The sequence below is a fragment of the Camellia sinensis genome, chromosome 7, assembly GCF_055761805.1.
Source record: "Camellia sinensis isolate YWXY chromosome 7, ASM5576180v1, whole genome shotgun sequence".
NCBI lineage: Eukaryota > Viridiplantae > Streptophyta > Magnoliopsida > Ericales > Theaceae > Camellia > Camellia sinensis.
In genome coordinates, this window is record NC_138967.1 from 55,627,409 (window position 1) to 55,643,178 (window position 15,770).

Consider the following 15,770-nt stretch of genomic DNA (forward strand, 5'->3'; position numbering starts at 1 on the left):
AACATGCTAGAATTTACTGAAATTCATAATAAAATAAAACTAACAAAAAGAAGCAAACCGAAACCTGTGTGGTACCACAGTCTCCTTAAAACAGATTAGTTGCCTCACCGTAGGTGCTGGAGGTACGTCGACTTCTGTCTCCCAAGATACGATGGTTTAGACTGGCTAACACAGAAGCACCTTCTGTTAGCTTTGGCGAACCGACAATGACAGTATTCTCTCAACACAAGAAGAAAATTATAGGAGGAAGCAAAATGACTGTATATCTGAAAGGCAAAAAATTCTATACCAAGACCAAGAGAGATGGGTCTCCTTTTATACACAATGGGGGAGAGTGGAGAAACCTTCCAGCCATGAAAGCTGGCAACTAATGCAGGCAAAACTGCCCAATAACTTCTACAAAGCTGATGGGGACTTAAATGTGTGTAAGTTACACAGATATGTGTATATATAAATATATCAACAGCCACTTTACAGATTCGGTTGGTGGACGACCAATCCTGGCTGGCCCAGCCCAAACCTAACCCATTCTAGCAAGCCTCAAGTCTCAAGCCCAAGATCCACGACCCGGCCCCGTCGCGGAGGGAGGGCAACACGTGTGGCAATTTTTTCATAACCAACTTGGACCATAGTCTTGGCCCAAGCCCATCCTTGAAGGATCCATAACTCTCTTCCTTTGAAAATTTTGGATGCCCCAAAGGACTCATGTCCTTCTCATAATCTTGAGGTTTAAATACCCATCAAAATTTTCTTCTACAATCAATGTGGGATTGATAGTTATATACAATTCTCAATACCTTATTCATGAGGCCAACTTTATGAGACAATTTCTCATTCAATTCTTAATGATTTTTGATCATTCTTTTTGTGGTGTAAAGACCTTATTATAAAGAATCTAAAACCATTTAATCCCATCTCAACCAATGGTTGGGACCTACTTTAATTTCACATTAAAGTCACTGAAAACCCTTTTTTTTTCAACAGTTTATGCTGGTCTTGACTAATTCTAGGGTCTATGTAAAGCGCCCCTGCGAACGTGACCTCAAGGAATTGATAGTATCTAATGGGAGTTGAAACTGAGACCTAGGCAGAACACACTCTTAGTCCCCAAACTGCACCCACTTAGTTACTTTTAGTGGTCCTATTTGGGGCTGATATGGGACTAATAAGTCCTATTATGTATTTTTTTGAGAAATTATGAACATACTCCTTGAGGTTTGCTTAATACAAATTGTCCCTTGTGATTTTAAAAATTACATCCCGTCCTGTGAAATTTATAATTCCATAACAAATTAGTGTTTTTATTAATAAATCATCAAGTTAATTAATAACTTTGAATGATGTCAAAAATTTATTTTAATTGTTAATTCAAGTAATTTTATTATTCTATAGGAGAGTAATTAGAAATTTCATTTTTTTTAATTAATTCTATTAAATAAAAATTTTTAACAATGGGTATTTTGTTATTTTCTAAACCATAAGGTGGAATTTGTATTTTAAGTAAATTTCAAAAAATGCATTTGTAATTTACCTTCTTTGTTTTTTTAATTTTTCAAGTTCTAGTTTTAAATTGTAATTTTTTGAACAAGTTTACCTTAAATTAATTTTAAAAAAAAGTCTCCGTAAGGAAGATCGAAATCTGGGCCTACAAGATAAAGAAAATCAAGGCAACCACGACATCCTAACCAAGTGGTACTCCAAGCTACCCAATAATTTCCCTACATGACACTCATGCTCTAATATAAATATTTAGAAATGTACGATGCATAAAAAAGTCAGCCATAGCCGAAAGAGAAACCTCAATCTTTGATATTTGAATGATGGGTTTGTTCCGGCTTGTTAGGAATTGACACTCCAAACTAAGATAGGTAAATACAAATAGTAACAATACAAAAAAGCCATAAATCACACAAACATTAAGAACAATAATTTATGTGGTTCATTCCAAAATTAAGATTACGTTCATAATTGCTACAATTTTCACTATAATAAAATAATTACAAGATATAAGATAACCGTCTCTCCCCTCAGCTATAAATGATAGAAATTAGGACAACAAAACATAAGTGTAGAAAGAATTACAGATTTTTGTGTTGTGAAACTGGATGGTGTTGGGAAGCTTCAAGCTTTATCATTTCTCAAATAATTCAGAGATGAGAACATGGGGGGTGATGGGTGCTACCTATGATTGTCTATATTCTATTCACAAGTCTTTGATTATTGGGAAAAATAAATGGGACAGGGCTGCTTGGGGTAGTAATTTACAGATAGATCAGTGGTAAACGGATTGAAATTTCAAATTAAAAAAATAATAATATTTATTAAAAAAATTCAGTTTGAATCTTTTAACTCCTTTTTCAATTCATCACCTACTCTCATCTTCCCTCATTCTCAATAGAGCATCTCCAATCTGTGACCTTTTAAATTTGATAAAAAAATGTTCAAAATCATATTTAATTTTTTTGTTAAATATTTATTAAATTAAGTGAGAGTCATTTTTTTTCATTAAATTAAAAATTTATGAATTCGATGTATACTTCTCTGCCCCAATCTTCTCGCGGTCAAGTTGGCTTGGCATTTTATGCGGAATAGTGAGTTTTCAATACGTTCGGCGTATTATTTATGGGTTGATAGAGAGAGTTGGCATGGCAAGCAACCAATTCGGATGGTGGGTATGAGCAAAAAGCAATTTTGGCAGGGGCTCTGGCATCTCCAAATTCCAAGCAAGCTAAAGACATTTGGGAACAAGATTTATTCAGAAAAATGATAACAAAAGATGAATGTAATGCATGTCGAAGGATAAGACCTTTGAGAACCAAAGCCTTTCCTTGAATTCCTCATGGATTTAACACATCGTTTGAAGCCTCAAACACTAAGAGAAAAATGAGTTTTGGCGACACAATATTTAACGACGTTTTTTAAACGTCGCTTTTTTTAAATCAAAATGGCACCGTTTCATTAACCAGAGGCGTTTGAAAACGCCTTCGAATGTCCTATCTCTCTCTCTCTCTTAAAAATGGGCGAACGGTGAATATAAAATATAATACATATTTGTAGCCCTAAAATCTCACTCACTCACTCTCTCTCTCTCTCTCTAAACCGTCTGAACGTATCGATTCACCTCTCGCTGTAGCCCTAATCGAAGTTCTCTCTCTCGATTCATCTCTAAACCCTTATCATTCTCACATATTCGTCTTTGAGATTCAAAGCGATTTCGATTTCGAAGCTCCACCTCCACCACCGTTTGCACCGGTTCGATTTCTCTGATTTCGATTTCGAAGCCCCACCGCCACCGCCATCTGCACCAGTGAGGTATCTCTATCTCTCTCTCTCTTGCGCTTCCTTCCCGTCTCTCTCGATTTGGTTTTTGAAATTGAAATTGTCAGCAAGAAACTACAAGTTGATTTGTGGCTTTCTTCTTTTCTTTACTCTCTGCTTCGTTGAACTAGATTTAAGTATTTGCTTCAAGTCTGCATGTGTGTGTGTGTGTGTGTGTGAGAGAGAGAGAGAGAGAGGAGGAGGAGGAGGAGGAGGAGTTGATTTGTGTCTAAACACATCGTTTTCTGGTCTGTTATGTTGAAAAAGTTGAAAGATCTCTGAATATATACTTACCCATACATACATTTACTTTCCTTTTTCAAGATTCTCTTTAGCTTGAGGTACAGATCACCAATCTCTTCACTTTCTCTACCTTCAAATCTTGTGTGTATGTATATTTGGATTTATTTGTGTATATTACATGTCTGTTTACATGCCAAGCTCAAGTTGAAGTTCTCCATTTCTTGTTCTCTGTTAGATTTCTATTTTTTGCCCCTTTTTTTCCTGGGTTTTAGACATAAATAGGAAACTATAGACAAACATTTCCAAAGATAGGGATCGCCTTTAAAGAATATTTTGTGGGGCTTTTTTACTCCTGTCCAAGCCATGGAAGAGACTACCATGCTTTGTATTTACTCGGATTTTAGATTCCACTAATGCTTTGGATGTCTAATTTTTTTATTCACCTGGTGAATCTTTAACTTCTCCTGTAGCCCTAGTACTTGTTGAGAATGGTAATTTTTTTAAATTGAATATTGCATTCTCTTGGGTGCTTAATTTTTTATTCACTTGGTAAATCTGTTAAATGTGTGTTGTAGCACTAGCATTGACTGGAAATTTTTTAAATTGAATATTGCTTTCTCTTGGGTGCTTAATTTTTTATTCACTTGGTAAATCTGTTAAATGTGTGTTGCAGCACTAGCATTGAGTGGTAATTTTTTAAATTGAAGATTGCTTGCTCCCTTGATTTGCACACATAGTTTTTTACAGCAATGCTAGGTTTGACTGTTCTTAAAATATTTGTAACATGTATTCAGTTTCTTGGTCTATGTTTCGGAAAAACTTTTATATAATAATTTCACGTTTGATTGATCCTTAACTTGCCCTCTGTACATGTTCATGGGTTTTTCAATGCTTTACTTGCCCCTCGCTATACGGGTTCCACGGTAATCCATTCTATTTCATGTTCATAGTTGTTTCACAAAGTTGGCTTTCAATTTCAAACTTAGGTTGCTTGTTTATGCTAAAACAGTCTTGCCTTTTATTTGAAGTTTTGTTCTGTTGCAGCACTTTTGATTCTTATGGATTGATTTTATTTATTGAAGGTTGAGTTCATTCCAAAATTTAGTGTGAGGGCAATCTGGCAGAGATGGCGTGAATCATATCCGAAAGATGGGACTAAGGCGGAAGATGCTATAATTGTGTTTACGGGAGTAAGCCGAGTATTTTATGGCATGAATTAAAATACTATGTTTTGTGTTGTTCAGTGATTGTTGTTTATATTTGCCAATTTTCTCACTACCTATGGCCTAATTTGGGGACTTTGTTTTTTTGGTTTTTTCTGTTTGGTTTTTTCTCATAAGGGAACACTTGGGACAAAGTAATATTTTATTTAAAAAAACTATGAAGCATTTATGGCCCACAATGTGTTGATTCCAGATTCATAAGATTGTCGTAATGTTATTGTTGCAATGCTTTTTGTAATATGTAGGTTCCAACTATGTATACTCGATTGATACAAGGTTATGAAGCAATGGATCCAGAATTACAAGAGGCTTCTGCCTCAGCTGCGAGCAAGTTGCGCTGCATGGTAATCAGCTTGCAACACCTTTCTCAGGAAGTTTTGACCAAAATCCAATATCCAAGACTACTGTGTGTGGAGAGGGGTAACATGTGACAATGTCGCCTTCAATGTCATTGCACTGTATGTGTTTCCCTTCCCTTTGTTAACACTTCATTACCTAACATTTCTTTTTCCTTTTTTTTTTTTTTTTTTTTTTTTTTTTTTTTTTAAGTCTACAAGACTTTACTTTCTTTCATAGTGGTTCAATTCAACTATGGTTATGAAATCACATACTATTATTCTTGTCGGTATTGATGTCCTTGGCGTTTTCTTTTTTGGGCTTCATGGTGTTCAAAATGTTGACTTTTTGGTTGGTTATTCGAACGTTGTAGCAATCTCTCAGGTTTAAGTCTTGATGGGGAAATCTCACCTGCGATTGGCGACCTTAAAAGTCTACTCTCTATGTATAATTTCTTCACTTGTATTGTATCTCCCCCTTCTTTCTTCTCTATTTGTCATTGTATTTGTACTAAATTCTTTTTGTACAGTACATCAACTTTAATGGGTTTTTATTTGGAAATGATTATCATTGCACTGTCTTTTGAACAGTGATATGAGAGGAAATCACCTCTCAGGACAGATCCCTGATGAAATTGGTGACTGCTCCTCTTTGAAAAGCTTGTAAGTGTTTTATATTTTTGGAGACAATAATTCAGTTTTGCCACTAGTCTGCAGCATTTGAAGCTCCCGCTCACTGAGTTTTATATTACTCTTTGGTGATATCCATTTTATCTACTATACACCAATTGATATGAAATCTGTTATTGTTAGGGACCTATCATTCAATGAGTTATATGGGGACATACCGTTTTCAGTTTCAAAGTTGAAACAACTAGAACACTTGTAAGTCTCTAAACAACCTCATGTTCATGTTTAGTCCCTTACTGCGCTAATTCTGTCTTGTATAATTTTTTTCTTCCCTTCTTTGGAATGGGTCTCCCCAGAATTTTGAAAAACAATCAGTTAATTGGTCCAATTCCCTCAACCTTGTCCCAAATTCCAAATTTAAAACTCTTGTAAGTCCTCTTTCTCCATTCTATTCTCATTTAATTTCTATCTAATTTTAGAATGATGATTGAGATGCATATGTTTCAATATATGTATTCCAGAGACCTTGCACAGAATACACTGAGTGGGGAAATACCTAGGCTTATATACTAGAATGAAGTTTTGCAATATCTGTGAGTACACTTCTCCTTCCATTTTCTCAGTTATCTTTTCCATATTGGCATTTTTATGATTTCCTATGTTTTTCACATTGTGAGTCGAAATTCTTACGAATTTGTGCCTATGCATGTTTTTATTCTTAACGTAAAACAGGTTTGCGAGGGAACAATTTGGTTAGTACTCTCTCTCCTGACATGTGCCAGCTGACAGGGTTGTGGTACTTGTAAGTTATTGATCATTTCATTCTATTTCTTATTGCTCCTTGTGTTTTCTGTATCTTGGGTCATCTTGTGATATATTTTACCATTTTGCTTCAATATGCAGTGATGTAAGAAATAATAGTTTGATTGGTAGCATCCCTCAGAACATAGGCAACTGCACCGCCTTCCAGGTCTTGTATGTATACCATCTAATGCAATTGCGCCAAATTCTGGATAAACGCTACTATGTCTAGTCCAAGAATGTTTAATCTCTTTTGATTGGTAAGGACTTGTCTTACAATCAGTTGACTAGAGAGATTACTTTTAATATCATGTTCTTGCAAGGCGCTACATTGTATGTGTATAGAAGTCCAGTGATTTAATTTCTTATGACTTATTTACTTAAAAAATTGCTCTGAATTTTATTTTGCATGCTAGATCTTTGCAAGGTAATCAACTCTCAGGACAAATCCAATCGGTGATTGGCTTTATAGCGATCCCGGATTTACCCTCGTTGTACAGTGATCCGGACATGTGTCCGTAGATGTTGGTAGTTGATTATTATCTTGTTTACATCCTTTTTTACTTCGTATTTGAGTTGTAGGATGTGTTGGGCAGGTTTGTTACAGGTTGGTTGAGTTTAGAAACCAAAACTAGCTGCCCAGATTTTGACCTGTCCGCTCGAGCGGGGGTTCTGGCGCTCGAGCGGGAATTGCACCCATCCAGTATTTCCTGTGCAGGGTTGGACGCTCGAGCATGGAGTTGGCCGCTCGAGCGGGGTTGTGTGAGTGCCGCTCGAGCGGGGAGTTGGAAGCTCGAGCAGAGACCTGGTTCTGTAAAAGTTCTGGGAGTGTGTATCCGCCGCTCGAGCGGGATTGTTGACGCTCGAGCGGGAGTCTGTGAGTGACGCTCGAGCGGGGTATTTGACGCTCGAGCGGGGCGACTGGGTTTAAGTTCCGAGTTTTGACTTTTCAAATCACTTTTTCACTTTCTCTTCTCTCTCCTACTTTTCCAAAAACACCATTGTTGAGCCTCTCACTCTAGAACTCTACATTCTCTCTAGGTTTTGATCTAGTAGGAGTGATTTGCTCATCTTTGGCCTTTACAAAAAGTTGTTGATCGTCGAGGGCTACATTTTAATCTGAAAATTTCAGGATTTGGAGCACGTTGGGTTTTGTCATCTTCTCCCTTGGGGCTCCGAATTTGAGGTAGGGATATCCTACTCCTCTCTATGGATTTTGTCTTTAAATTTTGGTATTTTGAGATGTTGGGGTTGGTTTGGTAATTTTGTGAAAGTTTGGGGCTTTTGTGTTATTTTACAAAAGTTGGGGTTTTATTTATAATAAACCTAGATGCATGTTTGGTATAGAGGAATGGAATAAATGTTGAATCATTGATGAAAATGGGACCTAAGGGTTATAATGTTAATTATGGAAAATGACCTAATTACATTGATTGATTAATTGGGGTAATTAATTGTGAGAAATGAGGAAATGAAATGGAATTGTTGAGATTGGGAGTGCATGGGGTTAAAGGGTGTAGTTGAATTGTTTATCACACACCGAATTGAAATGTTGATTGAATATCCATTTGTGCATTTATTTTCTGTTTAGAAATAACTGCTTTGGGCTATCGGTGGAGAATAGTCGTGATTGTTGTAGACAATGCATGATGATTAGGCAAACGGAAACTAATCAATGGAATGTGTCATGGAATTTGACGGTTGATAGAATACATTAACTGTATGTATTGAGTGATTGTATATAGAACCAATGTGTTTGTATACGTTATGTGTAGAGAAGGAGATGGGGGATGTACTCCACGGTTTAGGGGAAGATGGGGGATGTACCTCTAAACCGGATAGTATTGGGAGAAGATAGGGGATGAACTCCGTAGATACAGCTCATATGCTTATCTAGAGAAGTGAAGATAGAGCTAATATACTTATCTTTGTGAAGTGTGGATACAGCTTATATGCTTATCTGTGAATGTGGGATATTGTTGTTATACATATCTGTTGGGAATGTGGATATAGCTTATATGCTTATCTGTGAATGTGGGATATAGTTTTTATACATATCTGTTAAGATGATGATAGAGCTAATATGCTCATCTGTTGAAAAAGGGAAAATGAAAAGTAACTTGGACTCATAAGTTGGATGACATAAAATGTGATTTATGTGGATGTATCAGTGTTGGCCATCTATCAATTGCTAATCTTTTAGTCATTGTTCATGGTTGGTTTAGTGTATTTCTACTGGGCTGTGGCTCACCCTATATGGGAATATCATTTTCAGGTACAGGTAGCATGCCACCTCCAAGGTCATAGCTTGAGAGGCTAGAGGCGAGCAGATTGTTGTGGTTTTAGTTCCTTTTTGATGTATTACATGTATATTCAAGCCGAGGGCTTAATGTGTAGATGAGTTAGCACTCTTTTGTTGTAACCAAGTGTTAACTTGGAAAGCTGTAAGCCCGTAGGGCATTTTTGCTTTTGTTATTAACATGTAATACTTTTGTAATGAAACTCTGATGACTAGAAGAATGTGGTTATTTCATTTGTCAATGAATGTCTTATTTGATGGGTTTAATGTTATTATTTTGAGGGCGTTACAGGCTTGATGCAGGCACTTGCTGTGTTGTAAGTGCTTTAATTTTGTTGTTTCCTCAATCTGGTATTTTTCACAAAATTGAATTTATTTGAGGGGACCTTTATGGTGTTTTACTACTAACTCAACAGACCCAGCGTTCAATGTTTGGTTTGTCTTATAACTGTGTCGTTATCTTGATTTTGATCCAGAGATTGAAGCTGCAACATCTTGAGTGGACCTATCCCTCCTATTCTAGGAAATTTGACCTACACGGAGAAATTGTGAGTATTTGCTTTGTAATTATTTCAATTTCCTTCATTTTCTTGATCGATTTACATTTCAAAGATGCATACGTCATTTTGAAAATAGCTGATAGTCTTTTGCTACATATGACAAACTGCTGAATTGCCGTTAAACTTCCATTCATCAATTTATATTTGTATTAATTTAATGTGAATAACAAACAAGGTCATTACATTACATGATACTTAAAATGTATATTCTCAGGTGCTATTGTGACCTCGTTTCTTGCTCAAAATTTAAGACCATTTGACCATCCCTTTTGGATGATGCAGTTTTAGAGAGGATCTTTTGATCATGCAGAAAATTTTGTCGAACGAGTCCCTTTCTTTTAATAGGACTGATTGGTAAGTGCCCCTCAAATCATTTGTTATGGTGGATCTATTATTAATGTAGTTTATTTATGGACTCTTACCCCCCTCCCCCCAAAAAAAGGAAAAAAAGGAAAAAAAAGATAGCAGTTTATGTATGGATGTATGTTTATCATGTTTTGTCTAAGAGTAGTTATGCTGTGTTTCTTTCGGATCATTGCACAGCTTCTTTCAGAACGGCTTATTCTGTTTGTTGCTCTTGATGTGAGAAGGTATGCTTCCATCACAGTGAATTGATTTTCCTGGAATAAAGTCAACTTTGGGGACTTAGAGAAAGAACAACTTGTTGATTGAATATTCTGCTGAAAATCTTAGTCATATGAGTCTGGGCTGTGAGTTTTCTAGCTAGTTCCTTTTGGGTAATCTATGACATTTTGAAGACCAATTTCACGTAATTCTGTCTTAGGGGTATGTCTTCTTTGTTTTTTTATGATGTCCATTTTTTATGATAAGATCTAGTTTCTTGCTAAGAAAAACAGAAAAAAAAAAACAATGGACAGATTTTCTGATTGATTTCAACTCAAGTCTCTAAAGTGAATATCCAGCCTTTGGTTCTATGTTTTTCTATATTTACTTCATATTCCCTGAACCATCTATGTGAACATTTTAACATAAATGCAAATTGGAAAAGGGAAAGATTAAATGTAAAAATCCATATTCTCTGCCTTGTCCATGACTTATTCTCTGCCTTGTCCATGACTTATTTAAAATCCATATGCTTGTGAGAATATTTTACAGCGGCATCCAGATAACTGATTTTAGATTTTCCATATAATTAACCCCTCTAGATAATAGAAAAAGATCTCCTTATGGTTTTCTGATGGTAAATTTGAGAATGAAGTTTTGAGACTTGATCTCTCAACTGCAAGCTGTAAAAATTGCACTCATATTTGTTTGGCAACTTGTTCTCAAACACTCCATGACTGCTATCTACAAGCAATCCTATAGGATTTGGTCAAACAACTGTAAGTCACTCTTAAAACTCATAATTAAGTTTCTCTGTGTGGCAATGTTTAAGTAGTTGATATTTTAGGGGTAATAGTTGGAACCTAGGTTGCTTGCATGGGCATGATGTATGATGTACTGGATTCAGAAAATTGATAAGTTTTGATATGTGGACATGTTGGTATTTCCAACTAATGTAGTGTCTAAGTACAGTATCTATAAAATGTTTTAGCGCATATTTTTGCACTCCATATATGCCAATATGCACCATGTGGGAAAAATGGCTTTCCATCTTCATTGATTTTCATTTAAAAATTTCTTAGAAATTGTACCGTGTACTTCATAGATGAAAATTATTAATCTCCATGCAAAGGAAACTTCTTACATGAAGCTGTAGAGTGACACTTGCCTGAACATGTCTGATATTGTTACATTATAATTTATAGGCATCTCATTGTTGTTTGTTCTTAAGAATCTGATTTCTTTGTGTTTTAGTTTTTGAGACCTTTATGTTCTTTTGTCGATATGGATTTAATTTCTTCTCTTCTTCAGCCCTCACTTTCAACACCTTTCCACTCTGTTCAACCTGCTCAGATAACAGGTTCTTTTGGGTTTGGCAACTTTGGTCAAACACAAGCAGGTACTTGGTGTATTTAGTCTTTAACTACATTTTCTGTAAATCTTCAATATTTTTATGGCTGATTTCCTCCTGCCCCCCTTTTTCTTTGGTGCCTTAATGTAGCTGGTACAAGTGGTTTTGGAGGCATGCCAAGCATTTTTGGTCAGAGTACTTTTGGATAATCGTACATTCTTCCCTTTTTTGTTTTGTGGTCACGGACAATTCCTTTTTTTCATATGTGCACATGACCATCATAATTAATTGCACATTGAAGTCTGTTAATTTCTTGTCCTTCCTAGAAGATTAAATCTCCCTGACCTTCTCCTTTTTTAAAATCAACCCATTCACCGCGGGAGAAATTATACCATTTATACTTAACTTTAAATTCTTACACCTTGCTATCGAGTTTGGTAGCATTCATTTTGATGTTTAAGCATATTAAACTTGTGATACAATCCAGTGGAGAATTTCACAAATCTAGGAAATCAAATTTTAAGTGTTCTTTGATTTACTGCTTAGACATCTGTCACTACAACACTATAATTGGACCTTTAAAACAAGCCAGAGAAAAGTGATCAAATAAAGCAGAGGGAAGCAGAGAATATTTGCTATAATTGCTTTAATTTTGCTTATGTTTGGTGTTTCATAATTTTGTGTTTTAGGCATATATAAGGAAACTTTGTTCATAAGGCTTGATAGAACTAGAGTTTGTCATAGTTTTATGTATATCATTTCACACTCGGATTCAATTAGCAAAGATTCTGAAGAAGCAAAAAAATAGCAAGGAGAGCTTAATGTGTATTTTGCTGGGAAATAATTTGAGAGAAGTGAGTGGATCTATAAGTGACACTGAAAAAACTTGAATGGTGTAGACTGTATTGTTTTAGACTAGCACAATACATTGATCTATAAGTGAGTGGATGTATACATATTACCCCTACTCTCTTTGTTGTGTCATGCCTAGTATCTAATCGTTTATTAAATGTCTTGTTTCTCAAATAATATTGTCATTTTCTACAAGTGCACATCTTGAGTTTTAGATCACTTTTTTGTTTTATTATTAAATTATTCTAGCTTAAGAAAGTTTGAAATCATTCATGCCTTGATGATTTATTTTGGCTTCTACAAGGGTATTAATATCTTTTGTAGCTTTATACTATTTTTGCATAAGAGTATCCTTATTGTATGATTTTTAACCCTCAGGATAAAAGATGGAAATGCTGAAACACTCTATCCTAGATCATCCTTTGCCATCAATTGTACCGGTAAAGGTTTACTTACATACATTTCTTTTGAGTGCACTATTTTTGTTCACTTCAAGGTGGTTTTGAAAATTTAAAGCTTCTTTGATTCTCTTTTTAGGTGATGTCTGCAAAGGAGATGTTGTTTTGTTTACACAGAAAGTATACAAGAAGTAACTAACTGGTTTCAGCTCTTGTTTTCCTTCTGTATATGAATCTCTTGATTTCCACCGTAGTTTGTAAATCATATTTGCTCGATAAATGAAGGAGCTAATTCCGAACAGGTTTATATCCAAGCAGGTTTGGAAAGAGAACTATTGCTGGGAGAGTTGTTAAGGAAAGCTATGGTGCTGCCAAACAACAACATACATTTACAGTAAGTTTGGGACATGTGTAGTGATGACTCGCTCAATTACTCAAGCCTCTCTTTTGCTAATGAAATCAATAATCTAGTATTTTTTTTCCTTTTCAATTTCCTTGAGTTAAACATTGTCATAGTTCATCCCTGTGATAAATTTAGGAAATTTATCACAGGGATAATATTTATAAGTTTTTTTGCACAAAAATTCAGGATCTCCCTCTGTTTTGTCTTTATTAGAAGTTATTATTCTTCCCCTGTTTCTGTGGGTCACCTATTATTTTCTAACTAGTGACATATGGTAGATGTCTCCAATTGAGGTTAGAGGATTAACACAAGTTGTGTAAGAAGGCAACTATTGATCATAAATCTAGAGATACTTTCTAAGTAGAGCAACCATATTTTTATGTGGATTCAATGTACCCCCAGTACTGTCACTACAAATCTACTACTGTTCTAGATGCCAGATTTTTACCATCTACCTTATCTTTTCTACTTTCACATAGGGATTAACCTGATGAAATGATGTCCTGACTGAACATATTCTATGTAAAAGCATGAGGTGACATTGGATGAAATTTCAACATTATGCTGTTTGAAAGATGGATACCCTTGTTATGGTTATAACATTGTTATCTTCACACTATTTATCCTTGTTTCTATGATCGGTAAAATACATCCTTTTCAGACTTTGATTATGATATATGTATTACTATTGTTCAGTGAACTGACTGAAATGTTAAAACTATTTGCAGACATACTTGGGGATCCAAATATTCAGGTTTTATTTCAAATGCACTAATTACTCTGCTGAGTTAACAACAAAGACCGACCCGCAAAATTCAGACTATGTTGTTGAGTTGGGTGCATCACGGAATTTCGAACCTTGGCGTGCAAAGGATGAGGTATTAAGTTAGCATGCCATATACAACTTTCTATTTCATCTTTAGATCTCCTTATTTTGTTGCAATCGTGAATTGATTTTGGCTTCTTATATAATTTGTACATTGCTCTCTATCAGGAAGCAGATAAGGAAAAACAAAAAAGAGAAACTGAAGAGATGGGAGATGCAATGAAATCCTTGGAGAATAGAACCTTAGATTCAAAAAGAGAGATGGACATCCTTGTTGCCCTTGGATGAAGTGAAGTCCATGAGGGTACTTGCTTAGTCAAATAACTAATACGCAGTGAACATAATAAACATATATTAAGGGGGTATGTTGATAATCAATATATAAAAAATCTGGGGGTTCAGGGAAGGGATGCCCTATTTCCGACCTTGACCAGATTAGTTTTATTAATCCCCAACCTCGATTAACCCCAACTCATACCCAATAGAGTCAGGCAGGGCCGAGGCTGGAATTCTAGATGTATTGAGAATAACTTAATGATTCAACTACTGAATTCATGGCCTTATTAACTTCATAGGTTGGTAAACTTATTTTGGGTTAAAATGTCAATTTGCCTGACATATGGGATCATTAGCCGAGTGTATGAAAGTTTGTTGTTTTATTCATTTTACTCAGATGTGAACTTGAATTTATATTTTAAGCATACTAAAACAAGTCTTCTTTCTGCTTTTTCAGTCAAGACAAGCAACTATCAGTGTAGATGCAATGCTGGAGATCTTGCAGCGCTCAGCTGAGGAAAAGGTAAGGTCATTTATGCTAGTTCATTATTTCAACCTTTTGGGTGTAAATGCATTTTGTGTAGGCCTTGAACAATGAAGCCGAATTGCCATTTTGGTCACTTTTGTGATGTACTAGATTTATGTGAATGGCAGTAGCAGTATCTATTGTGGGATTGAATTTATGTTTAGCTGGCAATACTATTTTATACCTGCAGAACTGCCTAAAGTAAGCATGTAGTTTGACCTTTTTTTTGGATGGGCTGCATTCAAGTAATCTTCTACTCACTTTTGAACATAATAGGTTTTGATTCAGGTTGCCTCTTTAACTCATTGAACTGAAAATTAACACAAGTAATAAGTTCTAGATATATATATATATATATATATATATTAAAGTCTTTGAATGTCTATTTTTCTTCTTTTGAGATAAGTTAGTTAAATGGCTGGTTTGGCATGCCTACCTAAAATCTGTTCAGTGTTAAGGCTAGGCACTGGCTGTATTGATATGACGAGAATTTGATAGGGCTCAAATTCAAAAGCAAACTATAATTTTGCTGGAATTTGGGCTTCAGTATTTCTATACTTTAAACTGTTGGACCAATTGATGTCATAACAAATCATCCAGAGGTATAGCTATTTGACCACATCATAGCTGCAGTGTGAATTTGTCAAGGCAGCATAGCAACTCAAAACATGTGAATTTGGATACTGTTTTATCACCATTAGTTCTTACTAAATCCTGGGATTTTTTTTTTGTCAACAGGAAAAGAAGTTGGAAGAAGAGGATGAAGCCTTCAACTTGCTTCCCAGTGCTGTAAAGAGTACATGATTGGTCTTGCAATTGTGTTGTATAGCATACGGTTGATTTCCTCCCCCCCTTCTTTTTATGCTAGACATTCATCCATGCAATTTAAATATCTTGATTTTTTTTGTGCCAATCTGTTTTGTGCCGAGCTGTAAAGGGTACATGATTGATCTTTTTCCGCCCCATTTGTTTGTGTTGATTTGTTTTGTAATAACTTTCAACTCATCACTAGGCATTAGTTTAACTTTATTTCATCTTGGAATTGAAATATTTTTGTATATTGAGAAGCATGAATTGATCTAGTATTATGTTTACCTAAATTTAGTTAATATATTGAATATTTTTCATCTTTATTATAGGTAATTTGTTTTAGTTAAATTTCACA

The 15,770-nt window shown here is 35.2% G+C and overlaps 1 protein-coding gene across 1 annotated transcript; it reads left to right on the forward strand.

The window, feature by feature from the left end:
• The first annotated feature begins 3,262 nt into the window (after nucleotides 1-3,262).
• Nucleotides 3,263-15,740, forward strand: LOC114273237 (uncharacterized). The gene is made up of 18 exons (XM_082877968.1): nucleotides 3,263-3,312; nucleotides 4,644-4,751; nucleotides 5,030-5,565; nucleotides 5,711-5,782; nucleotides 5,933-6,004; nucleotides 6,106-6,177; nucleotides 6,271-6,342; nucleotides 6,482-6,551; nucleotides 6,653-6,977; nucleotides 9,142-9,397; nucleotides 9,624-9,763; nucleotides 9,953-10,195; nucleotides 11,285-11,372; nucleotides 11,475-11,535; nucleotides 13,706-13,855; nucleotides 13,972-14,107; nucleotides 14,537-14,602; nucleotides 15,344-15,740. The coding sequence occupies exons 4-7, from the start codon at nucleotides 5,715-5,717 to the stop codon at nucleotides 6,320-6,322; spliced, it is 264 nt and encodes an 87-aa protein (XP_082734094.1). The 5' UTR covers nucleotides 3,263-3,312; nucleotides 4,644-4,751; nucleotides 5,030-5,565; nucleotides 5,711-5,714; the 3' UTR covers nucleotides 6,323-6,342; nucleotides 6,482-6,551; nucleotides 6,653-6,977; nucleotides 9,142-9,397; nucleotides 9,624-9,763; nucleotides 9,953-10,195; nucleotides 11,285-11,372; nucleotides 11,475-11,535; nucleotides 13,706-13,855; nucleotides 13,972-14,107; nucleotides 14,537-14,602; nucleotides 15,344-15,740.
• The last annotated feature ends 30 nt before the right edge of the window (nucleotides 15,741-15,770 follow it).